Source organism: Siphateles boraxobius, unplaced genomic scaffold, assembly GCF_051911475.1.
Source record: "Siphateles boraxobius isolate OS27281-9 unplaced genomic scaffold, OSU_SipBor_1 5, whole genome shotgun sequence".
NCBI lineage: Eukaryota > Metazoa > Chordata > Actinopteri > Cypriniformes > Leuciscidae > Siphateles > Siphateles boraxobius.
This window is the reverse complement of record NW_027509141.1, coordinates 35,058,374-35,086,236: the sequence shown is the minus strand read 5'-3', so window position 1 is coordinate 35,086,236 and position 27,863 is coordinate 35,058,374. Positions and strand designations below refer to the sequence as shown.

General features: G+C 39.5%; 1 protein-coding gene across 1 annotated transcript; it reads right to left on the bottom strand.

Annotated features, from left to right (window-relative positions):
- Positions 1 to 46: 46 nt before the first annotated feature.
- On the bottom strand, positions 47 to 27,863 carry LOC143712071 (GTPase IMAP family member 8-like). The gene is made up of 10 exons (XM_077204289.1): positions 27,639 to 27,863; positions 26,449 to 27,117; positions 23,615 to 24,415; positions 23,386 to 23,493; positions 19,585 to 19,674; positions 7,267 to 7,329; positions 6,038 to 6,706; positions 1,174 to 1,974; positions 945 to 1,052; positions 47 to 803 (listed from the first exon to the last, which is right to left on the bottom strand). Exons 1-10 carry the CDS (start codon positions 27,646 to 27,648, stop codon positions 679 to 681), a joined length of 3,444 nt encoding a protein of 1,147 aa, XP_077060404.1. The 5' UTR covers positions 27,649 to 27,863; the 3' UTR covers positions 47 to 678.

The following is a 27,863-nucleotide window of genomic DNA, read 5'->3' as shown; positions in this document are numbered from 1 at the left end:
ATTTGATGTAGCCTACATTAAACATAGACAGCAGTCATTGTGAAATATCAACAATTTCTTTATTTTTAACTTGATAAAATGCAATCATGTAAAAAGTTACATATGAAACATTATACAGACATCAAAACCATACTTTGCTTACATAAATAGTAATTACTTTATATTATGATGAAATTTATAACAAAGTAATATATATATATATATAGCCTACATATTTCGATATTATACAACAATATCAGATATTAATTAAAAATAGCCTAGGCAAGGCAAGTTTATTCATAATATAGCACATTTCATACACTATGGTAATTCAAAGTGCTTTACACAAAAATAAATTACAATAATCACAAAATAAAAGCAAGGAAAATTACAACAGTTATAAAAGGAATTAAAAGAGTAAAAAGATGATACATAGTTAAACTTATCATTTGGAAAAACACTGGTGTATCATATTTTTCACATCTGCTTGATTTATTGTGAGATTTTACCAAGTTGATTGTTCTGTGTCGGTGCTCTTTTAGCACGCCTAAGGAATATATTTGACGTCTCCAATAGATCCTATTTTTCCCTAAAATCGGAAAGGAAGAGCTCTAGGAACTCAAATATATTAATAACTAGAAAAACACATGCATTGTTTGAATTTTGGATTATCTGACATCTCTGGATTCTGTGGATCTTCTAATCTCTGGGTTCTGAGTTTGTTTCATATCCTGATGTTTTAGATGAAACTTTAGAGGAACTGTATTCCTCACATTTCTGAAGCCAGCTCATCACCAATGCATTTGTACTTTGAATCATTTCACCTGTATGAGTAATGATTCGTGAAAATGAAAAAATAAGTGGCAGAGAATGAATTTTGGCAGGTTATTAAACAAAACAAAAAATTTAAGAAAAGATTTTCCTTTAAGCAATGTGATTCATCATGTAAATCTATAATAACTCACCATGTGATGCTTCAGGATTCAGAACGTTCAACATCCCATCCATTATAATTGCTTCCCATCTTCTTACTTCTCTCCTTATCTTCTCCTTGAGTTGATCATTATACGACACTAGAAGAGGAAGATGACACAGAAAAGTGCTCAAATGCAACATTAAGATAACATTTATATAGTTTTTTGCTGTTTGCTGCTATAATATGTCTATGGAAATTAGACAGAATTGCCAATTTACCATGTGGAGGTTGTTCTATGCTATGGTCGTCTGCTATACATCCACTGAAATCCATCCCTAATTCTTCTAGCTTCGTTTTCATCTCTTTACGCCTGTTTTTCAACTCCTGGTACATTAATTTCAGTAACTGGTCAGGGTTCAGACTTATTTCCTCGTCGTGTTGTGTGTCAGACACATGAACGCTTTCTTCTGCAGCACATTGAGTCTTGAGACTGAACAGACCATTTTCTGCCACCATCTCATCGATCTTCTGGAGCAGCTCTGTGACTTGAGCTCGATTCGTGTCTTTGTTGTTAAACACATGATATCTGTTCCTGCATTTCTCAATCAGCCACTGAAGCGCTTCACCTTCACTCTCGATGTGCTGCTCGATTGATATGTCTGGAAACCTGTCGCCCCACGTGAACAGTATTAGAGTGTGTCTCCAGACGTCTTCTCCAAGACTGGCCATATGCTCTGCAATGATTCTTCTCTGTTCATTCTTGAATGAAGTATCAATAGGAATCACCAAGATCATGGCGTGAGGGAATTGCATGTGTTGTGATTGGCCGATGCTCTGCAGGATTGCAGCCTGAGCAAACTCCGGGGTGAATTTAGAGGAGAAATACTTCCACCAGCTTGGGGTGTCCAACACAGTTATTTTCCTGCCATTTACATCACCTGTATAATTTGTGCCCATTTGTGTTTTTTTTATTTGAAATATTTCGTTATTGAAGATGGTGTTTGCGGTTGCACTCTTCCCAGACAGAATCCAGCCCAGCAGCACGATTCTCAGTTTAGAGAGCGGAGCCACAGCTTCTTCTCAAAAAAAAAAAAAAAAATAGAATTAGAATTTCAGAATTTTATTAGATGTTTAAGTTTTATTTTAGAACTTTAAAAAAAGTTACAATTTTATTAGATGTTTTACATTTTTTGGAACTTTTTTAAGATGTTAAAGAAAAAAGTTTTAATTTTATTAGATTTAATAACAAAATGTTAGTATTCATTTTGAATATATGATGATGACCACTTTGCTTCAACTGATCAAATTATTTTTTTTATTTATTAATAAAAAGTTATGCAAAACTAATTTGAATCACATTAGCAGAAGCTTTTATTTCAAAATATTTATGTTAAACATATTTAGGGCTTTTCACGATTGAAAAAATTAACCCCTGGCTCATTCGTTTACATCGTCTGGCTCCGCCCCTGTGTGAGAGACTTTATTGAACTGGCAAATTTGACTTTAATGGACTCTGTATGCCTCATGATGTTTTTTTAGAGGGGGGCTATCTGAGCCGCTCGGTTCAACTATGCCTCTACTAACTCTACTAACTGCCTCTACTTTAGAATTGTATATTGAGTTGGCCCTGCAACTGAGCGGCTCAACTCTTACTGTGGGTTTGGTGGATGAGGAGCCCCACAACCCCACAGTGCCTGCCAAGCCTGAGTTTCTTCACGTCGGTCCTGCCGAGCCTGCACTTCACATCAGTCCAGCCGAGCCGGCACTTCACGTCAGTCCAGCTGAGCCGGCACTTCACGTCAGTCCAGCCGAGCCTGCACTTCACGTCAGTCCAGCCGAGCCTGCACTTCACGTCAGTCCAGCCTAGCCTGCACTTCACGTCAGTCCAGCCGAGCCCTCACTTCACGTCAGTCCAGCCGAGCCCTCACTTCACGTCAGTCCAGCCGAGCCTGCACTTCACGTCAGTCCAGCCGAGCCTGCACTTTACGTCAGTCCAGCCGAGCCCTCACTTCACGTCAGTCCAGCCGAGCTTGCACTTCACGTCAGTCCAGCCGAGCCCTCACTTCACGTCAGTCCAGCCGAGCCTGCACTTCACGTCAGTCCAGCCGAGCCGGCACTTTACGTCAGTCCAGCCGAGCCCTCACTTCACGTCAGTCCAGCCGAGCCCTCACTTCACGTCAGTCCAGCCGAGCCTGCACTTCACGTCAGTCCAGCCGAGCCCTCACTTCACGTCAGTCCAGCCGAGCCTGCACTTCACGTCAGTCCAGCCGAGCCCTCACTTCACGTCAGTCCAGCCGAGCCCTCACTTCACGTCAGTCCAGCCGAGCCCTCACTTCACGTCAGTCCAGCCGAGCCTGCACTTCACGTCAGTCCAGCCGAGCCCTCACTTCACGTCAGTCCAGTCGAGCCTGCACTTCACGTCAGTCCAGCCGAGCCGGCACTTCACATCAGTCCAGCCGAGCCGGCACTTCACGTCAGTCCAGCCGAGCCCTCACTTCACGTCAGTCCAGCCGAGCCTGCACTTCACGTCAGTCCAGCCGAGCCTGCACTTCACGTCAGTCCAGGCGAGCCTGCACTTCACGTCAGTCTAGCCGAGCCCTCACTTCACGTCAGTCCAGCCGAGCCTGCACTTCACGTCAGTCCAGCTGAGTCAGAAACTGTCCACGTCACGTATGCCGAGCCAGAGACTGTTCACGTCACGTCCATCGAACAAGTGTCTTCGGACAAGATGGCCGCCACCGAGCCAGTGTCTCCGGACAAGATGGACGCCACCGAGGCAGTAGGTCCCCTGATGGGACCATGGAGGCCGCGTCACCTTGGCCACCTGAACTGTCTGACCAACCTTGGCCACCTGAACTATCTGGTCCACCCTGGCCACCTGAACTCTCTGGTCCACCTTGGTCCCCTGAACTGTCTGGTCCATCTTGGTCCCCTGAACTGTCTGATCTACCCTGGCCACCTGAACTGTCTAAACCACCTCAGTCCCCTGAACTGCCTGCTCCGCCCTGGTTGCCTGCAAAGCCTGCTCCGCCCACGCTCCACGACCCAGGTCCGCCATAGCAATGCCCTGGTCCCGTTCCCCTGCACGGACCTGGCCCTCCATCCCTCCCCCAAGACCACCTCCGCATTTCCCTGCATGCATCTCCCTGGACTGATTACACCATACACCATACACCTGCACTGATTACACACACACCTGCATCTCATTCACACACACACACACATATAAACCACTTCCACGCACCACACCGGTGCGAAGTCTTGACTTTTCTGGCTGTCAATTCTGAGCGTTTCTCCCTGTGCATTATTTATTGCCTTGACCTTGGACTGTGTACCCCGTTTCTGATCGTTCTCTGCCTACCTCGACTTGGATTGTTACTGGACCTTGCTTCTCGCCGCCTGCCCCGACCATTGCTTGTTATCTGGTTTGTCTCTGCCTTTTCTCCATTGCCCTGTTTGCTGGTGTTAAACCCGCGTGATTTTTTTTCCCAAACCACTTCAGCGGAAATCCCGCCCTGCAGCCGATTTCATTGGTTTAGGTTACAGTGACGGGTAGGTTTAGGGATCAGTGTTTGGTGTAGGCAATCAGTACAGTGATTGACATGACCAATGAAAACTTTAGAATCGGCTGCAGGGCGGGATTTCCGCTGAAGTGGTTTGGGGAAAAAAATCACGCGTTAAACCCTGCCTGTTTGACTACTCTAAATAAAGCTGCAAATGGATTCCCTTGAGACTGCCGTTTTCCTAACACAAAGACTCCAGTAAACGAAATCCTGGATTATCTTGCTTCATGTTTGCTCATAATTTACCCAAGGTTAACAATTAATCCCGGGTATTCTGTTTCACACTGCATTCCTAAACCCTGGGTAAACATCCTTATTGCATATTTACCGTGTCAATGTCATTGATTGGGCGAATTCGAACAGTGCATGCGATTTGTTAACATAAAGGCTGAAGCGTTGCACATCCTCATATTATTGCTGTCTGTAAGTTTATACTGAACAGACTTCGGACTATAAAGGAATGACACTGTCTTTTGCTTTGACCATTGTTTATATGCTACACACTCATATTACTATGGCTGCATCTGAAATCACATACTTCCCTACTAGTACTACATAGTAAGCAAAAAACAGTATGTGACAAAAGAAGCATGTCTACAGTAGCCTACTCAAAAAAGAGTTGGTAAAAGTACCGGGATAACCTTCTTAAGTGAGCATATGGACACTTAACCATGAGGCCACGGGAGAGGATTTGTTGTGGAATTGCAATGAAGCGGCGCAACTGGCGCTGGTAGATCACATGATAATGATAAGATCGCGGATGCAATACGTCCGAATTTCATTCATACACACACTCATACTAGACAGAACGTACTATCTAGTTTAATGGTCGTGAAGTAATTAATTATTGACGTTAATTCATAATTAGCTACTACAATAGTAATTTCTCACTAGAAATGACAGAAGTGGAAAACGTTGGTGAAAAACTTATATTTGCACACAAACTGACTACCAACCGCATCTTTCAGATGCCATGTTTTTTCAGACAGCTTAACTGTCACAGAATGGAAAGCACAGGATTTTGGGATATGAAAGGCAGTGAGGGGAAACGTCTATTCTGCCTTCAAAAATTGTTCAGAGGAAGGAATCTCAGGAGACGTGAAGTGAAGCTTCATTGGATTGGGACGTGCCTTGATACTTTCCGACCTTGGATTGCATCCTCCGAAAGCAGCATTTTTAAGTTTTTTGAAAGCAGCTTATGAATGGGAGAAAAAGTGGATTCACGGCATGTTTTTTATTGTAGCCTATGACCGAGCAGCAGGACAAAATTCTCAGAATCTGGTCCCAAAAAAAAAGGGAATACGACATTAGAACAACACCAAATGAGACGTAATTTTCTTTTTAGGGTGAACTGTACCTTTAAAGGGCCGTAACATCATAACACCACATCATTTCACACTGTACACGTTTGGCACCACAATGCCGGGTTAACATTACAAAAGCGGTGCTAAATTAGAAGTTTGTTTACCCAGGGTTAAAACCGGGGTTTAGAACGACAATAACACAGGTTTAAGCAGAGTTAAAAGCCCATATATAGCCAAACTTTTGACTTGTGTGCATATATGTGGTTTATACTTACCCATTTCTTTCAGCATATGTCTTTTATCCTGCAACATTTTTTGTCTTGCTTCTGCTCTTTCTTTATTTTCATTTCTCTTTCTCTTTCTTTCTAGGAGCATGTCATCATATGTTTCAAAATGCTTGCCATTGTTTTCTGCCACAACATCATTAATCTTGATAAGCAGTTCATGAACTCCAGCACTTTTGTTTTCGAAATCAAAGAAGTGATATTTGTCTCCACATCTCTGTATGATCTGCTGCAGATCTTCATTCTTCATGCGCTGATCACTGTATTTGTCCTTCAGGGAATCGGCTCGTGTGAAGAGGACTATAGTGTGTTTCCAGATTCTCTCACCAAACAGACTAAAGTGCTTCTCAATGCTGAGTCTGTTTTCTTCAGTGAAAGGCAAACTGAGATTAATGACCAGCAGAAAGACATGAGGTCCCGGTGGACACAGGAAGACACTGCAAACCAGTTCCTGTTTGACAACATCTGGGGAATCTTGCAAACCAAAATTCTCCCACCAGCAAGGAGTGTTAATCAGAGTTATCTTCCTTCCATTCGCTTCACCGTCTTTCCTCACAGACTTCACAAAGTGTTTGTCAGACGCAACTTCACCACCTAAAATGCTGTTTATCACTGAGGCTTTGTCAGATTTCTGCCACCCCAGAACAACAGCTCTTACTTCTGTCAGAAAAAAAATATGACATCATTTTTATTTTATTTTATTGTGATATTTTAATATAGAAAAATCTGAAAATAGTCTCGAAAAATAGTTTCAAAATGATGATTCACACTCAAAATTCAAAAATTTAATTTTAGAAGTAAAATAAACAACTTAACTTTTTGATTTTGAGTTTTGATTCTTGTTTTAAATTAATAGTACTCTCAAAAATATGTTACAAAACATTAAACTATCCGAATACATTTTTTGGAAATGCTTCTAAACAGTAAAATCAAATTTCCAGTTGTTTTTCTTTCTTTTTTAAACTGCCAGTCGTGTCTAAACATGTCTGGTTTCAGTTTAAGCTCATGTGGTTTCATTAAAACATGCCAAGCAAAGTTTTCATGAAAAAAAAACCTGTTAAACTAGAAAATAAATGCTCCGGAGACATGAAGTTAATTCTATACATGACACATTTAGGTAAGTTTACAGATAAATAACTAAACAGTTTTGTTTAGAGTACAGAATGCATATGGGTTAAAAATCAAAAGCAAATGACAATTTGACATGTTAAACTTCTTACCTTCTTCCATCTGCTCTGCCTCCTTTTTTATCCGAACAAAAATCTGTATAAAACTAGCAGGAACTATGGGTGGAAATCATACAAGTAAAAAACTAGAGCAAAAATTTAAACTACGAAATAGAAAAATAAAAATAAAACACGTAATATGCACTTGACATTCAGGTGCTCAGAAAAGAGTCTAATGAGTCAGTGCGTCTTAAACCTGTATCTTACAACGTGAAACCAGAATATCAGGTATGATCAGTCATGTGGTGATACAAGAGGAAGGATCATTTGATTGGAAGAAAACAGGAACTCCCTGAAACCCGAACTGCGTTTTCATATATTCCCCAAATAAATCTAATAAATGAACATAAAACCAGCAGATGCTGTATCTATATAACAGGCAGAATAATAATAATAATAGCCTACATTCTCCCTAATAGCAATAAATGAGAGCAGGTTCACAGAACATGTACAATACTGATAAAGACCTTATTTTTCTCATCAACAAGTTCTGACGGAACATTTTCTTTGATTTAACTGACAGCTAAATCATTTTTAGTTTAATCTGTTAACATTAAAGCTTTCCTTTTATTTAAAGTTTAAAGTGAGTTAACCCTTGGATATTTGACATGTTTACATGACTGGGTCATTTACAGTTATGAAGCCACAGTGGCGGTTCTAGGGGGGCCGTGCCCCTGTGACAACAAGCTTGGCCCCCCTAAATGTGGAGTGTGAAATAATTTTTACAAAACTGTTTTTTTGCTATCGTTGTTATCGTTGTATGCGTATAATTTTTTTTATTATTCTATCTTTGTGGATTTGCTTGTTCACGTGACAATTCGCGTCACATTCGTGGGAATCGCGGCAGGATAACGTCTGTCTCCTGCACGCGAGAGAGGAGAGAAGGAGAAAGCTGGTACATGTCAGTTCAGTTGCAAGTTCATTCTTTATGTGCGTATCGGGTGTGCGATGTGTATTGTCTATTATGATATTGTAATCAATGTTTTAACTGTATACGAGGCACTGTGAGCTGACATCGCATTTGTCTATCGTCCTTTCACTGCTGTGTGCGGTTCATAGGTAGGCTATTTCCCCAAATTAGTTTATGTCTTATATTTATATCATATTATAGCCTGGTTAAAACCAGACCATTCTCAGTTGTAACTGAGTTATGGTCTGGCAAAGCGTCATAGACAAATCATTTCCAGAGGGGCGTCACCAACGGACGTCGCGGATAGACCTAAACCCAATCAGAGCGATGAAGGAGATGACGTATGCAGAGCGGCGAGTGTTGTTCTTTGCTCGGGTTTTAACTAAAAGGAAACGTTCAAATCGCGTAAAACAGACGTGATAGCTGATTCGAACGAGTGATGTTCGACGGCGGCATCCATCTTTGTAATCTAGGCTACAAAATCTGCTTCAAAATCCCAGCGCTGTCGTCATCGTGTAAAGCCCGCCCCGACGTTTCTGATTGGTGCCTCGATTTCGGCGGATTGGAAATGGGCTTGAATGAGCTCTTTGACAGACTAAGGCCGTTTCTCAATATGCGTTCTTGTCTGTACTTGTGTTCTTGTCGACTTGTGAAACGTCATCAGTCGCTGCCCAAGTACTGTCTCAATCATACACATCATATAGAGACTAGATGCCCCATTGGCCGCTGTGGCGCAAGAAATGCGGCCGCCATCTTAAACCGGTCATACTCCTATTTGCGTTGCATAGCAGCAGTAGATGCCAGAGCACTGTGCAGCATATTCCTGCTCAAATCGGCGGACCATCACTCGGGGATTACTTTTCAAAGTAAGATTTAACATTTAACATTACCGTACTATTGTTTGTATTTTGTGAGTAAAATATTCAATGTGTCCTGTATCGTAGCTACGTGTATGACCTTTGCAGCAAAAGTACCCGCGTGAAAATCAGTTCGGTATTCAGTGAGATATGATTAATTAAATGCCCTGACAGCTCATTGCACCTGCCAAACAGATTACACTGAGCGGAAGGGTGACCGGTTTAAGATGGCGGCCGATAGGGCGTCTATCTATATGATGTCTATGGTCTCAATACACAAGTTTGCATTTTGGCAAGAACGGTTAAAAATCCCGGAAGTGTTCTTGACACGCCCATTTTACCGAGGATGCATCGGTTGGTAACTTGTGTGAACTTGACGGCAGAAATATCCCAGCATTCATTTCGGCATTCAAGGAAGGAGCAGGGAGCAGAAAGGCAGAACAACAGTAAGTCGTTTTTCTACAATTTCGTATGCTATTTCATCACTAAATTAACTTCTGATAACATTTGATGCAAGAAATCTACTGTGTAGATTTCATATATTGCCATTTTTACGAAAATGTATGGCGAATCAAAATATGCTCAAACATTTTCGGTAGTGAAGAATCTCCATAAGTGCACGCGGGTGTAGCTAGCGAGCCAACCGGCCAGTCATGCTAAAAACCTGGCTGTTATCCTCAAAAATTCTTGTTATGTTTGGGTACTGAAGACGGTGCTGTGCGGGGGTATAGCGCAATACCAGCAAGAACACATCTCCTCAAACTGTCAGCAGCCTTCTGTGTGCTGTTACCTTGTAAGTTCATTCTTCCAAGAACAACTAGCAAGAGCGTTCTCCCCAAGAACACAAGTCCGTTCTTTGCATTCTTGGTTTTGAGAAACGGCCTAACTTTCAGAGCAAATCTAAATTTGCCGGAAGTTGTCTGGGTTTTCCCAGGCTAATCATATTATGTTCTTATATTAGAATATCAGATCAGCAAGAGTGCCGTTTTCCCGTGCACAATTGCAACTGTGATATTGATGTTATACAACAGTTAAATTAACAATAAGTGAACATTGGGAGTTACTTTTTAGACACAATATTGTCAATATTGTTTGTTTTCCCTTTATTTCGCCGACTAGATTTTCAAAATGAAACCGTAGCAGAGTCTCAATGCAACAGACAGCGATGATTTATTGACTGAAATCCGCGTTTTGAAGGAATCCCTTGCTCCTTTCCCGAATGAATCAGCCGTTTGAACAAATCCGTTGTATGAATCAATCCCTTAACTCAGTTATTAAAGGCACACTATGCAGGAATTCTGTTTTTGTCAAACAGCGACCCCTAGAGTCGCTGTGGAATACTTGCACTGTCGTAAATGCCCCCCACCCCACCCCCAAACTGGTACCTGTTCGGTAGGAAATAGAAGCGTCGGGCATGCAACAGGCACAGATAGACTCGGAAGATATTGACCAGGTAATGTTTCACGATTTCATAAAAATATTAGGCGACTGCATAGTCTACTGAACTACTGATGATGGTAAAAGGATAATAATAACTATATGTCAAGTGTTAGACTACTTTATAATAATAAAGTAGCCTACCGCGTTTGCTGGCTTATAACGTTTTTACATGATTGCTGCTAAATCACAAGTAAATAGCCTATAGTCTAGGACTACTGTATAATTTCATTTGTGTTTGTTGATTGTAATGTAAACATTACAAAATGCCAGATGACATCAATAAAGTTAAATGTACGTCGCATTATTTCATAACATTCGCCGTTGTGATGTCATTAGACATGATTATTGCAATTTATCATAATAGTTTGCAAATTGTGCTCGTTTACACTTTTTACAACCTTCTAGGCTTAACTTTATTTGTGTCCTGATAACTTTGTGAGATATTGACAACTGTTCTCATGATAATCTCATGATAAATGATTGGACTGGTCTAATTATCAACAATGGATGAATGAACAGCATCGTAAAAAAATGACATACTACAAGCAAGCGCAACAACATACAATATAGAACGCAAACAAGTTTACAAATAAGATATTTACTTACTAGTCCATCAACAAGATCGCCAGTTCAGCATTGCTGTTGCATCCAGTGCTGCTTTTTAGCTCGCGCCAACGAGTAAATGCCCGACCGAGTGGGACTCTTGTCCGGTTCCTCACGCGGTCCGATTCTCTTTTCCTTTTCAAACTTTCTTCCGACCGCTTTTTCTTTGCTCGTTCCATCGTCTGAAATGCGCGCAAGTGTCTGCGTGCTTCATATGTTGTTGTTGTGTGTGACGTAGTTGCCGTAAAGCAAGTCGTGATTCTCGCGAGATTTGTCGGGGGCGCTCCTCTCAAACTTACATAGCCGGTTTTTCCAGCGACGACCCCCCCAAGCTTTACTACCAGGATGATTCGTCCTACTATGAGTTTATTTACCACCAAAATTACTTTGAAGCTTTTATATTAAGTTGCAATTGTTACATAGTGTGCCTTTAAGACCGTGACTTGCCGCCGCCTACTGGCGGTTTTAGTTTCATATTTAAAGTACCCTTTAATTAGAACATTAAAATTAGAAATCATTTCATATTTGAATATTGATTTTAAAAAAATCTCATAGCTTTATTTATGCAATTATAAATGGAGTGTAAATATATTAATGCCGCTTCTGTGTCACCTCTAGACTGCACTGCAAACATGGATTTTGATTGAATGATTTCATTTGACTGGTAAGTGGTACTGTATAATTATTGTATAATTAAGTATTATTGTATAAATAAGTATAATAACTGTATAATTTGAATGTTAGTATTTGACATAAAAGGTGATTCATAACTCTAAATAAGTTTAGAAAGAATGTCCATATATAGGTGAAAATGCCCCTGGAAATCAATTTGAGGTGGCAAATTAAATTAATAAAAAATTAATTTTTAACTGACCACTGCATAGAATATTAAAAAATATGAATATCTTTGTGAGTCAACAACAGGCCTAAACCAGCCATGTCACCAGCACAAAAACACAATCAGTAAAATATCATCTAATTATCAACAAAACATTGAAAATATTGAGATATATTTTTGTCAATATTGCACACCCCTAATCTACGGTATGAATTTTGATTTCTTCAGGTCTTAAAAAGCCTTAAATTCGACTTTAAAAAGTGTACAGGAACCCTGTAAACGGTTAGACATAGTTACCTAGCAAGTCAGTTATTTTCAGTAAATTAATTAATAAGCTTCTTGGTCCCCATTGCTTTTGCTCTATAGTTCTCACCAAAATGAAGAGAAAGAAGGACATCATGTCAATTACAGTTACTGTGACTAATACTGAATATGTAATGCAAATGTAAAAATATAATGGAAATGCAAATGCATTGTTGAATGATTATAAACATGGTATTTTGCCTGTTAATGCCTGCAGTGCAGAAAATGATATGACAACAATAAGGTCTAAATGTAACTGGCCCCTCTAACAGTACAACTGGCCCCAGTTTGGCCCCCCCCAGTTGAAATGGTCTAGAACCGCCACTGCCTGGATATCACAACACAGAATCACGTCATAGGTTATGAATGCTGTTAATCTGTATTTCAGCGCACGACACAATCAGAGCTGGTTTTCATTTCTCATTATTCCATTCCAAACAGGAAATGAAATGATAAAAAAGTACACGGACCCTAATGTCTTCATAATTGTAATATCTTCTTTTTTTCTTTTTAAATCTTCTAAAATGATCTTCAGCACATGTATTTCTCTACAACCAAATGCAAATACAATATATAATCTTTATCAAGACATGAACACAACTCTCTCTCTCTCTGTCTCTCTCTTCTGGTGGTGTTGTCGAATACAATTTTTTCTTACTAATTTACAATAACAGCATTTCTTTTTTTTCCCTTTTTTTAAACATCATCCAATTTTAGTGCGCGGATGAGGAGGAGGGAGGGTCTAGCTAGCCTCCAGAACCCCTAGCTCATCAAGGTCGGTCAGAAATCTTGGAGTAATCTTTGATGACCAGCTGACCTTCACAGACCACATTACAAAGACAGCTCGATCATGCAGGTTTGCAATGCACAACATCAGGAAGATCAGGCCTTTCCTAACTGAGCATGCAACACAACTTCTTGTCCAGGCCCTGGTTATTTCTAGGCTTGATTATGGCAATGCTCTTCTGGCTGGACTTCCATCATGTGCAACTAAACCCTTACAAATGATCCAGAATGCTGCTGCTCGTATTGTTTTCAACGAGCCCAAAAAGGCCCACGTCACTCCGCTGTTCATCTCCCTGCATTGGCTACCACTCGCTGCTCGCATCAAGTTCAAGGCGTTGACACTTGCTTACAGATTGACCACTGGCTCAGCTCCCTCCTACTTTCACTCGCTCCTACGGGTCTACATCCCTACCAGAAGCCTACGATCGATCAATGAGCGACGGCTCGTGGTAACATCTCAGCGAGGCACAAAATCACTCTCCAGAACATTCTCATTCACGGTTCCATGCTGGTGGAATGACCTACCCACCATCGTCCGTAATGCAGAATCCCTGACAGCATTCAAAAGACAACTGAAAACTCATCTCTTCCGTGAGCACTTAACATAAAAAAAATAAAAATAAAAATAAGTTTTTCTTGAAATCTTCGCTTGTCTGGTTTATGCTACTCTGAGCAATGTTTGAACTTTGTATTCTGAGCACTTCTTGCGTTGTTTTTGCCCCTCCACGATGACTCGCTTGGTTTAATCCTCAAATGTAAGTCACTTTGGATAAAAGCGTCTGCTAAATGACTAAATGTAAATGTAAAAAAAGCCCCTTTCTACCCCTTTTCCACCAAAAAAGAACTGGTTCGGAACTGGTGCTGGTTCAAACTTGGTTCAAAGTTAGTACAACCTTGGCTTTCGAAACACAAAGAACTGGTTCGCGAGTAGGCACCGGCTCCGAACCGGCTCTCAAAATGCTTTGGTGGAAAAGGGAAGACAGAGATTCCGGGAAATAGGCCTACACGGATAAAGTGACCCGGGTTTGTTTGATTTTGGTTCATTCACACTGCCAGTGATTCTCTGGAATCAGAGAGTGCGTTCACATCTAAAAATCCCGTAAAGACAGGTGGCATCGATGTGACATGTAGGCCTTAATCTTGCGTCTTAAGTTTGCTTGTGAGCTGCGATTTCTCTCTCAAGAAACCAGGCTTGTGCATTTTTTTTCTCTGATTCGATCATAAATGCTGGCGAGCGATCCCGGCTTCAGCGTCATCATTACGCCACCTTCATTAATTACGGCATTTGTTCACACAGCACGCGATCCGGGACTGAACACGGCAATGTTATAGGTCCCCAACCCGGCATCAATCCCGGCTCGAGTTCACACAGAAGACGTTCTGGCAATTTCCCGGGATCAACGCGCTGTGTGAAAGGGGCTCAGGTGTGTTCGACATCGGCTGCGGCTGGATGTAACTGATCGGTGAGAGTTGCCGCGTGCAGGCGGGAGGAGCTGCAAACGGAGACGTGAATTCGGACAGTGACCGCTCACGTGGTGTTTGCATACTTTACCACAGCTGATGTGAAATAATGCAATATTTGCAAAATACACAGATGTTTCAGAGACATTTTCATTCAATACTTTATGTAGGACTACTGCTTCATACAGCTTCTGTTTGAACAATAATAAAGTTCAACATAAGCTTACAGCTACTATCAATGAAGTAGAATCAACGTTTTTGTAATCAGTTTTATTTTTATAAACATGACACAATATAACATCGCGACTACATGAAAAGAGTGTTTAGTGTTATAAAAAACTGATTTGTGAGCTTAAGTGGAACTAAAGGTGTGAGAATAAAATGAAACAAACGTGATCATTGTCATGCGGTGAATCCGCCAATCGTGGAACAGCTGTGTTGTCTTCAAAGCTCGTGCAGCCAGCTCTTGAGAAGCTGCGCAGGGGTGTGTTTCCCGAACGACGGAGATATCCAGCTGCAGACCCGCAGCACCACCAGTTTCAGAACCCCAGCGCCAGAACCGGAAGTGAGGGAGGGGCGGAATTATTATTATTGCATTGTAGTTATTTTTGCAAGAATGTAAGGACAAAATGGGCCAGAGAGTGAGTTCCTCATTTGATACATAGTAAGTTAAATTTATACAGGATTGTTGTGATAAAATGGGCCTAGTGGTGAATTTGTCATTTGTTGTATACATTTTTATTATTTCTTTTAAACAATGCCGAATTTTCTCTCTCTTTTATAGATTTTTGACATTATTGTTTTACATAAAGAAAAATGCATGCTGCACATGTTCTTGTGAAATAAAGTATATTTTATATAAAACATTTTAATTAAACAATCAAAACCAGGCATTACAAATTCATATTAACAATACATAGGCCTACCAAAATCAAAAAATTAAATTTTTTTGTAAACACAATAAATAAATAGAGCATAAAATATCACAGAGGTCTAATCAGTTATCAAATTGTGTATCAAACCTCCAAGGCTTGTCTTGTTTTTATATCTTTCAAAGCTTTCTTATACAGAGTTAACTCCTTCATAAAAACCAAAAACAAAGGTCTTACCTTCATAAATCTACACTTATGTATAAACTGCTTAGCTAAAATAATTAAACTGTTATACATTAAAATGCCCATAAGTTTCAAGCGTTATTTTTCACCATCATGATCAGGAAGTAACTCTCAAAATACAATGAAACGGACAATTATATTACACAAAATCAATGTTTTAAAATGCTTATTGTACTGTTCCTTAATGTATCATTATAACATACGTATAAAGTTTGACATTTCGTGTGGGCCGTTTCGTGTCTAAGCAAATTACGCTCCAAAACGTTAGGTGGCGTTACTCGGGTTAGAACGGGTTTACTTGCCATATCAACACTATATAAAGAAAAAATTGTGCCAAAATTAAACAATCTTTGGAAGATATCACTGAACATTTCACTGAAAAAGGTGAATAAAGTCAATGTTCATGTTTTGACTATCCTGTATAAATGTATTTTGCGGTGTGTTTGTGGTCAAACTAAAAAATACTTTATTTTTAATTATTAAAAAAATACCATTATTTTAAAATGAAAAAGTTAATAATTGTTAATAATTGACCAAATAATTTAGTTTGCTTGTATTTTTTTTTATTAGATGATCAGATAACATTATAATCTGTAATATGGTCCTGTTACAGTGTCCACCACCTATGGGGCATGTTGTCACATACCGCTTTCATTCTTTTGGGGTAAATCAAGAAAAAATTATACACTGTATTAATGAAACAAAACCCACATAATTGTACTAGACATGTGTGAAATTAATGGAAAAAAATTATACTCTGAACACCAAGTGAATTTACCCAAACTGAGAAAGTCAAAGTGTCAGGTTGTGCCCGCTCACCCACTACTTCTAAAATGTTTCATTTTCTAACTGTGGTAGCCTATAAGTGTAATGATTTCCATTACATGAGAGTAGATGTTAAAACTTCATGTTGATTTGTACTCGGCTTTCGCCAAGATAAGCACCAACTAAGACGTAGCTTTACAGTAACCTATGCTTCTCCATCCATTTACGCTTCTTTCCAAATGGTGATGTGAATCTCCTTCTGTTTGGTGTTAATAGCTGCAGTGTATTTGCACACACAGCCATTGCAACCACAGTGCGGTCTCCCCAGTGTATCAACATGACAACCCTCTGGATTGAGCAGAGTAGGGGACATCTCTAGGGTCTTCAAGTGGGCACCTACCGTCCTCAGTGTTTCATCGACTAGCCCACGACACCTCAAGAGGACTCGACAGTGACTCTGGTGTCCCAGAGTCCCCCCCTCCGTCCCCCACTCAACTCAGCCCAACTTACTGACCTTTACATCCCTCCTGCTGCTGAGGTTGCTCCTTCCTCGTAGTTCACATGTGACCTAACCACAATCTCTCACAACCTCTCCACAACCCGACCATACGTGCCAGCCCGTTTGACTAAGGCTGTACATATTATGTGTTTCTGAATATTCCCAAACACTATGACAATTATGGAGGTTCATTGTTGTCATATTTCAAATAAATATAAAATATATTATGTAAAATGTAGTATTACTAAAATATTATGAAGATGTAGAAGATCACTTCGTTTCTTTTAAGAGTTATTTTGAACAGTTAGTGCTGTTGTGTGAAGGATTGTAGGCAAACCAAATCTCAGACTAATTCACACCAAATACAGAATTTACAGCTTGCAGGAGTAAAACTAACCTGTCACATTCAAAATGTTCTATTATTTAAATATAAAATAGCATAGATTCATATAAACCTGTTTTTTCCCTAAATTTCTGTATATATTTGCACTGCACTAACGCTTATTTGTTTTATTTGCAGATGAAGAATGTGGTATTCTTTATAGAAAAAAGAATTTGACTATTTCAAGTGACATAAATAAGAAATTATTAAAAAAAGGAAACCTGGAAAGTCAAAAAGGTTATTACAAAAAAGCCAAATGTAAATCTTGCATCAGTTCATGCTGATGTAGGCAGCGTCATAGACATGATTGACACATTTGACAGACCAGGAGATGCCTATACAGAAGTCACCTTTGCTCGAGCTGGAACATATGCAGCTGCTTTTGAAAACAAACCAGGAAAGAGGATTCCCAAGGCTGGAGTCTATGCAGAAGCAGGAGTTGGACGAGCTCGAGCTGAATTCAGTGTGTTCGAGGCCGAAACCAAAGGTCCCAACGCCTCGGCTGGAGTTCAATACAGTGTGGTTGAAGTCGGAGCAATGGCTCGGGCAGAAATAGCCAGCGCATCGGCTAAAGCCGGTCCAGTTGATGTGAAAGTGGGACTTGAAGTCGATACGGGAGCATTTATTGGTGTGAGTGGGGTGGAGGCCAAATTCCTGGGAACTGGAGTCTCAATTGGTCCAAAAACCAGTGTATCTGTTGTGGGTTCAGAAGTGTCTTGTGCAGTCATGTAGTCATACAGATCTTAATTAAATGTGAACATTTACATGTACAATTTTATACGGAACCACAAAAACAGAAACCTGAACAAATAAAAACCTTTATAAAAAAGCAGAATTAGTGTTGTAAACTTGTCGATCCAGCTGTCCATCTGTGTGGTGACGTCAGTTCCAGGGCTGAAAGAAAAAAATGCGAAACATACAAACTTTACTCTTCATACTATGTTACAATGGGACATATTAACAGCATTTTAGGCTCATGGAAGTGTACCTGTCCACCAGAACCAGGTCATCTCGGAGCAGGGCACAGTTCGTCTTGGGCCAGAAGACTTTCACGAGACAGCCAGCATCCAAACTCTCATCCATGTGTAGTGCGTGAGCCAACTTCATCATGTGCACTTTAAGAGGCGGTTTTATGACTATAAACACTGTTATATGTGCAATTCTGTTTTCTTTTTGTTTCTTCAAAAAGTATTTGACGTACTGTAAACTCTAGTGTGAAAGCGCACGATTCGCGATCGCTTTACTGAGAGCGCTGTGTTTCTCACACACCACGATTATATATATATATATATATATATATATAGAGAGAGAGAGAGAGAGAGAGAGAGAGAGAGAGAGAGAGTCTTACATGCCACGCAGAATTCGATGCGTTACATGTAAACGATTATTTTTGTTGCATCTTTGTAATTTTCTTTGTTGCATTTTCCTGTCAAACTAACAGAGTTAATTTGGAATTAACCGACTTTCAAAATAAATGTCACAGGAGAACAGATTACTTGGGCTACTGTTAGTTACATTCAGTATTAGTCCTAGGAATCCTGTGCTTTGGCCATTCAATAGCTTTGTTTGTCCAAAAATGTTTTAGGATGTCACTGACAACCAACCTTATGTGATGTACATTAGGCTAAACACAACAGTCATTGTGAAATCAAAAATATATTTTTCTGATAAAATGCAATCATGTAAAAAATTACATTAGCATGATACATTATTATACAGACATCAAAACCATACTTTGCTTACATAAGCAGTAATTACTTTATATTATGATGAAATGTATAACATAAAGTAATATATATATATATATATATATATATATATATATATATATATATATATATATATATATATACAGTATATAGCCTACATATTTCGATATTATACAACAATATCAGATTATATTAAAAATAGCCTAGGTAAGGCAAATTTATTCATAATATATCACATTTCATACACTATGGTAATTCAAAGTGCTTTACACAGAAAGGAATTACAATAATCACAAAATAAAAGCAAGGAAAAGTACAACAGTTATAAAAGGAATTAAAAGAGATATACAGATGATACAGTTTTAAAGGAATTAAAAGAGTAAAAAGATGATACATAGATAAACTTCTCATTTGGCAAAACACTGGTGTATCATATTTTTCACATCTACTTGATTTATTGTGAGATTTTACCAAGTTGATTGTTCTGTGTCGGTGCTCTTTTAGCACGCCTAAGGAATATATTTGACGTCTCCAATAGATCCGATTTTTAAACCAATGCAAACTGCATTGTTTGAAGTTTGGATGCATTATCTGACATCTCTGGATTCTGTGGATCTTCTAATCTATGGGCTTGATTCAGTTTGATTCATATCCTGATGTTTTAGATGTGCTGTATTCCTCACATTTCTGAAGCCAGCTCATCACCATTACATTTCTACTTTGAATCATTTCACCTGTAAGTGTCATGAATATGAAAAAAATAAGTGGCAGAGAAGGAATTTTGGCAGATTAAACAAAAAAAATAAAGAAAATATTTTCCTTTAAAGGGGTCATATAATGGTACATGCACTTTTATTGTAGTTGATTGTACTGATATGTGTGTTGGCAGTGCCTGTACACAACCATCATATAATGATAAAAAATCCATCCAGTGTTTTTGTTTTAATCTCCTTATATCATCATCATCATTCTTTATTCAGGACATACATACAAAATAAAGTACACAAAAAAATAATTAAAAAAAACAAAAAAATAAACAACAAAAAAATTGTAAACAATGACCACACAGTCAAAATTCTACAATACAAAAATAAAATAAAAAAATATTGGCATATAGACTAAAGCGCCAGTGATTCCACAAACCCGAAGTGAACCTAACTGCACTCAATGCAGGGTTCACTAGTGTTGCGATGATGCTGTTATGAGACTCTGCTAGTCTACACATACATCTGTACATGAGACTCCCGAGTCCATTTGACTCGTACTGCCCCCTAGTGGCAATTTAAGCAGCAGCCTCAAACCATCATTATATGCCACCTTGAGTTTCTGCATACTGCTTTTTTTATAACGCCGCCACAAGTGGGCAGTGTACATCGTACAAAAAACCTTTAAAATTGTAGTCTTCACAAAAAGTGAACACATACTAAATTTGCGATTCAGCATATTAGTTTGAGCATACAATACTGTCTATGAATGTCCCTATCATCAGACAGGTCATCAGTTATATAGTGTCCTAAGTACTTGACCTCATCACACACTTTAAGTAAAGTACCAGACAGATAAAAAGAGGGAAATGAGAGTTTACTCTCCTCCCTGTTTCTAGCAATCATTATATTACTCTTCTTAGAATTGAACGTAATATCAAAGTCCAAGCCGCATTAAACTAATCCAAGCCGTATATGTTTTCCCCTGCCTCAAATTGAGCCTTTCGTTTTTGTGACGTCAATAAAACGGACGCCCCTCCCACGATTGTTAATAAGGCTTGTTCGACTTGAACCGGCGCTGCGCAGACCGATCGGTTGATGACATCAAAGTACCGCGAGAGCGATTCAAAAGCATAAGGAGCCGTCTGCTCTCTAATCGCTCTCGCGGTACTTTGATGTCATCAACCGATCGGTCTGTGCAGCGCCGGTTCAAGTCGAACAAGCCTAATAGGCTTGTTCGACTTGAACCGGCGCTGCAAAGACCGATCGGTTGATGACATCAAAGTACCGCGAGAGCGATTCAAAAGCATAAGGAGCCGTCTGCTCTCTAATCGCTCTCGCGGTACTTTGATGTCATAAACCGATCGGACTTTGCAGCGCCGGTTCAAGTCGAACAAGCCTATCAGCTGGGTTTCAGTCACGTGATCATGATGACGATTATGATGACGCGGGAAGGCGGGGCGATTTCAGATGGAGGGCAGGAAGTAAACATGGAGAATACGTCTATGGAGGAAACCGTTACGGAGAGTCCGTATTGAGTCTAATTTACCTTGATCATTTAATGTCCTATTCCCACTGATCCCCTGAACGACAACCTAATGCTATATAAACACAGACACAAAAAAACCACGTTGGCTGGCTAACATACCGTCGCTGCAGACACGGCATTAACAGACTCTGCTCCTCCCAAACCGCAGACGTAACGTTACGTTAAAAATCCACTTTTTACGGCGTTGTTCTGTGAGCTTTTTTCATTTCTCACCTTTATGAATGACAATCTTTGGTACTCTATAAAAACCCTTTCCCTTTTCTCGATTAGAACGATTGGAGCAGCTGTAAACTACACAAAACATTGATGGTAGATCATCAGCTATTTCACTTCCTGCCCTCCATCTGAATTTTCGCGCTCTCGTGATGCAGCAGCGTGACGTCACGTGAAACCAACCTATTGACAGCAGCGTTTCAACACAGACCCGCCCTGAGCGAGCTGTCATCGTAGTCTGCCATTGTTGATACACTGCAGCAGAATGGCGTCTAAGCGATTGTGGTGTTCTGTTCTTGGCTGTATTAATAAACACAGCAGTCATTTTGATCTTCCTAAATTCGAACCGCTGAAGACGCAGTGGCTGAGTTTTATTTTTGACGGGAATATTCCCAACGATCTACGTAAGCGCTAATCATTTCTCACCAGACTGCTTTCTAAACAAGGGTCAGTGTAAATCTGGTTTTGCTAAGAAGTTGGTCCTGAAAACAGAATCGGTATCAACTATTCGTGTTCCTGCTGCACCTCCAGAAGAAGTGAGTGTTACGTTTTATTAACCTTTAACTATTAATCTTTGCAAATCGCTTGCACGCTTCACGATGAATGCGGCTAATGCTTACACTCAGGGTATATTGCGGCATGTTTTCTCTGTAACGTTACAACGTTCTCAATATAATTCTTTAGGCCGTGTGTCCACCAAAGCGTTTTTTCACGCAGCTGGCGTATTTTTCCAGTTGTTTTCAATGGGAGCGCCGCGTTTTTAGAACGCCATGAGCGTAACGAGGCGCTGAGCGTTCGGCGTTTTTTACTGGTCGCCGAGAGTTGAAAACCAGCAGAGCTACCGAAAATGGATGAAAAATAAATTTTTAGTATGAAACAAATTTACTAGATGAGAATCTACGAAATCAGTTCTACCAGAAAGACTCGGGAGATAGATTAAATAATAAGCGTATATTTATTGACAGCTCGGCAAGCGTAAATTTATAAAGTTCTTTGGCGTAGGCCCCGTCCTTAAGCGAGGGTAGCCGAATCTGCATGTCCTGCCTGAAGATGAAGGCAGGGGCGCAGCCGACCCCCCCGGAGGTAAGGAAGAGACCATCCTGGTGGTGGTGGGGAGGATGAAGGGGAAGGGACCATCTTGAAGGTGGTTGGGGAGGATGGAGGTAGCTGGTAGCGACAGTATCTGCGAACTCAGACAAATGTAAGTACCAATTTTATATAATGTGAGTGTAAGCACCTGATTGGTTAGAAGATAGGTAAGGCGTGACGCGCTGATTGAGTCTTCCTGACAGAACTTACCCTAAAGCTTTAATTTACAAGTAAACTGTTCTGCGGATATTCTGTATCATAGCAACGAATCGTATCAACTGAAAAAACGCAACGCTGCCAAAGCGCTCTCAAGCGCCGACAGCTAGGCGTTTTCAGCAGAGCGTCTAGCGTTTTCAGCTGGCTAAAAACGCTTTGGTGGACACACGGCCTTAATCCCACGTTTACATAAATTACAAAAATAGATCAAAGTGACATTACGTTAACCAACCATTCAGAAACGTCCCGTTCGAGCCTTAATTGTCGAACTTCTTCAGGGCGTCATCTTGTTCCGGGTCCAACTCCGGTTCAGATTGATACGGTTGCATAGATCTGTCCTCAGAGACTCTCGCTAACATTCTTGTTGCAAAATATACCCTCAACTGTTGTCAAGGCAACACTCCGCGTGCAAAACGCCCCAAAGAACAGAGGGGCGGAGTCAGCAAGCTCATTATCATTTAAAGGCATATGCACTGAAACGGCATGCTGAAAACAGAGCTGTTTTTGACCATGTAAAATGTGTGTTTTCTTACAATACTAATGAGAATTTTTAATAAAAGTATATTACAAAGTTTTCATTTAGACCCTAAAGATTCATATTAACTTGTACAAAAATGGCATTATATGACCCCTTTAAGCAATGTGATTCATCATGTAAATCTATAATAACTCACCATGTGATGCTTCAGGATTCAGAACGTTCAACATCCCATCCATTATAATTGCTTCCCATCTTCTTACTTCTCTCCTTATCTTCTCCTTGAGTTGATCATTATACGACACTAGAAGAGGAAGATGACACAGAAAAGTGCTCAAATGCAACATTAAGATAACATTTATATAGTTTTTTGCTGTTTGCTGCTATAATATGTCTATGGAAATTAGACAGAATTGCCAATTTACCATTTGGAGGATGTTCTATGCTATGGTCGTCGGCTATACATCCACTGAAATCCATCCCTAATTCTTCTAGCTTCGTTTTCATCTCTTTACGCCTGTTTTTCAACTCCTGGTACATTAATTTCAGTAACTGGTCAGGGTTCAGACTTATTTCCTCGTCGTGTTGTGTGTCAGACACATGAACGCTTTCTTCTGCAGCACATTGAGTCTTGAGACTGAACAGACCGTTTTCTGCCACCATCGCATCGATCTTCTGGAGCAGCTCTGTGACTTGAGCTCGATTCGTGTCTGTGTTGTCAAACACATGATATCTGTTCCTGCATTTCTCAATCAGCCACTGAAGCGCTTCACCTTCACTCTCGATGTGCTGCTCGATTGATATGTCTGGAAACCTGTCGCCCCACGTGAACAGTATTAGAGTGTGTCTCCAGACGTCTTCTCCAAGACTGGCCATATGCTCTGCAATGATTCTTCTCTGTTCATTCTTGAATGAAGTATCAATAGGAATCACCAAGATCATGGCGTGAGGGAATTGCATGTGTTGTGATTGGCCGATGCTCTGCAGGATTGCAGCCTGAGGAAACTTCGGGTTGAATTTAGAGGAGAAATACTTCCACCAGCTTGGGGTGTCCAACACAGTTATTTTCCTGCCATTTACATCACCTGTATAATTTGTGCCCGTTTGTGCTTCTTCTATCTGAAATATTTCGTTATTGAAGATGGTGTTTGCGGTTGCACTCTTCCCAGACAGAATCCAGCCCAGCAGCACGATTCTCAGTTTAGAGAGCGGAGCCACAGCTTCTTCTATAAAAAAAAAAAAAAAAAAAAAAAAATTGAATTAGATTTTCAGAATTTTATTACATGTTTAAGTTTTATTTTAGAACTTTAAAAAAAGTTTTAATTTTATTAGATGTTTAAGAAAAATGTTAGTATTCATTTTGAATGTATGATGATGATGAGCACTTTGTAATGTCATCCATTTATTTATTTTTATTTATTAATTAAAATAACACATTTTAAATTAAAAGTTATGCAAAGAAATATATTTTGCAAAAAAAAGAAAAGAAAAAAAAAGAAATCACAATTCACTATGTATTGTATAAAAAAACTAATTTGCATCACATTAGCAGGAGCTTTTATTTCAAAATATTTATGTAAAACATATTTGGGGCGGGGTTTTTTTACGCTTGAAAAAATTAACCCCGGATCATTCGAAGACTCCAGTAAACGGAATCCTGGATTGTCTTGCTTCATGTTTGCTCATAATTTACCCAGGGTTAACAATTAATCTCGGGTATTCTGTTTCACACTACATTCCTAAACCCTGGGTCAACATCCTTATTTGCATATTTACAGTGTCAATGTCATTGATTGGATGCGATTTGAGGCCACGGGAGAGGATTTGTTGTGGGATTACAATGAAGCGACGCAACTGGTGCTGGTAGATCACATGATTATGATAACATCGTGGATGCAATACGTCCGAATTTCATTCATACACACACTCATACTAGATAGAACGTACTTTTTTTTTAGTGGTCGTTAACTGTAATTACTTATTACTTATACTTATAAGTTAATTCATAATTACTACAATATAATTTCTCACTACAAATGACAGAAGTGGAAAATGTTGGTGAAAAACGTATATTTGCACACAAAAAGTGTGCATGGTGATTTTTAGCTCCATTGTCACAGAATGGAAAGCACAGTATTTTGGGCTATGAAAGGCAGCGAGGGGAAGCTTTATTGGATCAGGACGTGCCTTGATGCTTTCCGACCTTGGATTGCATTCTCCGAAAGCGGCATTTTTAAGTTTATTGGACGCAGCTTATGAATGGGAGAAAAGTTAATTCACGCCATGTTTTTTATTGTATGACCGAGCGCGAGCAGGACAAAATTCTCAGAATCTGGTCCAAAAAAGAAAGAAGGGAAAACGACATTAGAACAACACCAAATGAGACGTCATTTTCTTTTTAGGGTGAACTGTACCTTTAAAGGGCCGTAACATTATAACACATCATTTCACACGGTAGCTACACGTTTGGCACCCAACGGCCGAGTTAACAGCACAAAAGTAGTGCTAAATTAGAAGTCTGAAATTAACTTAAATTAACTTTACATCTGAGGCGTCCAAAGACTTAATTTGTCCATTATTTATTCTAAAGAAACACGACAATGTATAAAAGGCTCCATTACTTTGTATCTAACGTTATGGCCCCGTAGAAGCCGTTTTTGTAAAAATAGGCTAACGATTGCGTCATAACCACATGACTCTCTGTCGCACAGTAGAGAAATTACCGTATAGACAGGAGGAGAAGCTCGCAGGCAATCTTTTACTGTCTATGAGGCAATCGGGGGGACATAGAGGCATAAAGTCAAGGGAGAAGCCCATAGATAGAGAGTCCATGAAAGCAACAGGACAAAATATTTCAACAACGTTTTTGAGGAATTAGGTGATTCAGATTTGTCTTGGCACAGCTACTAGAAGATGTACAACTGTCAGACTGTCGTCATGCTCAGTTTGAGCCTGCGCAGTCGCTCAGCCATCAGGAAGTGAGTGCTTTAATCAGGCTTCAGTTTTCTCAGTTGAAATCAAGGGGGTCGCTGTGTCCATTTCTTTTACTGTCTATGTATGGAAGCCTCTGTGGACCTACCCGTCACATGTATATAAAGATAACAAATTCTTCGTTTACGAGGATAATTGTACACCATTGAGGACATATTCATGAATAAATATATTGATTTTAGATAATAAAATACCTAAAAAACTACACATTGTCCCTTTAAGATAGACAAACTTTTGACTTGTGTGCATATATGTGGTTTATACTTACCCATTTCTTTCAGCATATGTCTTTTATCCTGCAACATTTTTTGTCTTGCTTCTGCTCTTTCTTTATTTCCATTTCTCTTTCTCTTTATATCTAGGAGCATATCATCATGTGTTTCAAAATGCTTGCCATTGTTTTCAGCCACAACATCATTAATCTTGATAAGCAGTTCATGAACTCCAGCACTTTTGTTTTCGAAATCAAAGAAGTGATATTTTTCTCCACATCTCTGTATGATCTGCTGCAGATCTTCATTCTTCATGCGCTGATCACTGTATTTGTCCTTCAGGGAATCGGCTCGTGTGAAGAGGACTATAGTGTGTCTCCAGATTCTCTCACCAAACAGACTAAAGTGCTTCTCAATGCTGAGTCTGTTTTCTTCAGTGAAAGGCAAACTGAGATTAATGACCAGCAGAAAGACATGAGGTCCCGGTGGACACAGGAAGACACTGCAAACCAGTTCCTGTTTGACAACATCTGGGGAATCTTGCAAACCAAAATTCTCCCACCAGCAAGGAGTGTTAATCAGAGTTATCTTCCTTCCATTCGCTTCACCGTCTTTCCTCACAGACTTCACAAAGTGTTTGTAAGACTCAACTTTACCACCTAAAATGCTGTTTATCACTGAGGCTTTGTCAGATTTCTGCCACCCCAGAACAACGGCTCTTACTTCTGTCAGGAAAAAAATATGACATCATTTTTTAATTTTATTATTGTGATCTTTGCTTTGAAAAATAGGATAAAAATGATGATTCACACTCAAAATTCTGAAAGTTAATTTTAATAAAATAAAACACTTAACTTTTTGATTTTAAGTTTTGATTCTTGTTTTAAAAATCATCTAGTACACTCAAAAATATGTAAACATCAAACTATCCGGATTACAACGGATTTTTGGAAATCTAAACAGTAAAATCAAATTTCCAGTTGTTTTTCTTTCTTTTTTTAAGTGCCAGTCTAAACATGTCTGGTTTCAGTTTAAGCTCATGAGGTTTTATTAAAACATGCCAAGCAAAGTTTTCATGAAATAAAAGCCTGTTAAACTACTGGCACGTAGTTAATTCTATACATGACACTTTTAGGTAAGTTTACAGATAAAGAACTAAACAGTTTTGTTTAGAGTAGCCTACAGAATGTATAATATGGGTTAACAATCAAAAGCAAATGACAATTTGACATGTTAAACTTCTTACCTTCTTCCATCTGCTCTGCCTCCTTTTTTTATCCAAACAAAAATCTGCATAAAACTAGCATAACTATAGGTGGAAATCATACAAGTAAAAAAATAGAGCAAAATTCAAACTACGAACTAGAAAATTAAATAAAATGTACAAGTAGCCTACATATGCGCTTGACATTCAGGTGCTCAGCTCAGAATAGAGAATAGTGAGTACGTGCATCTTAAACCTGTATTTTAC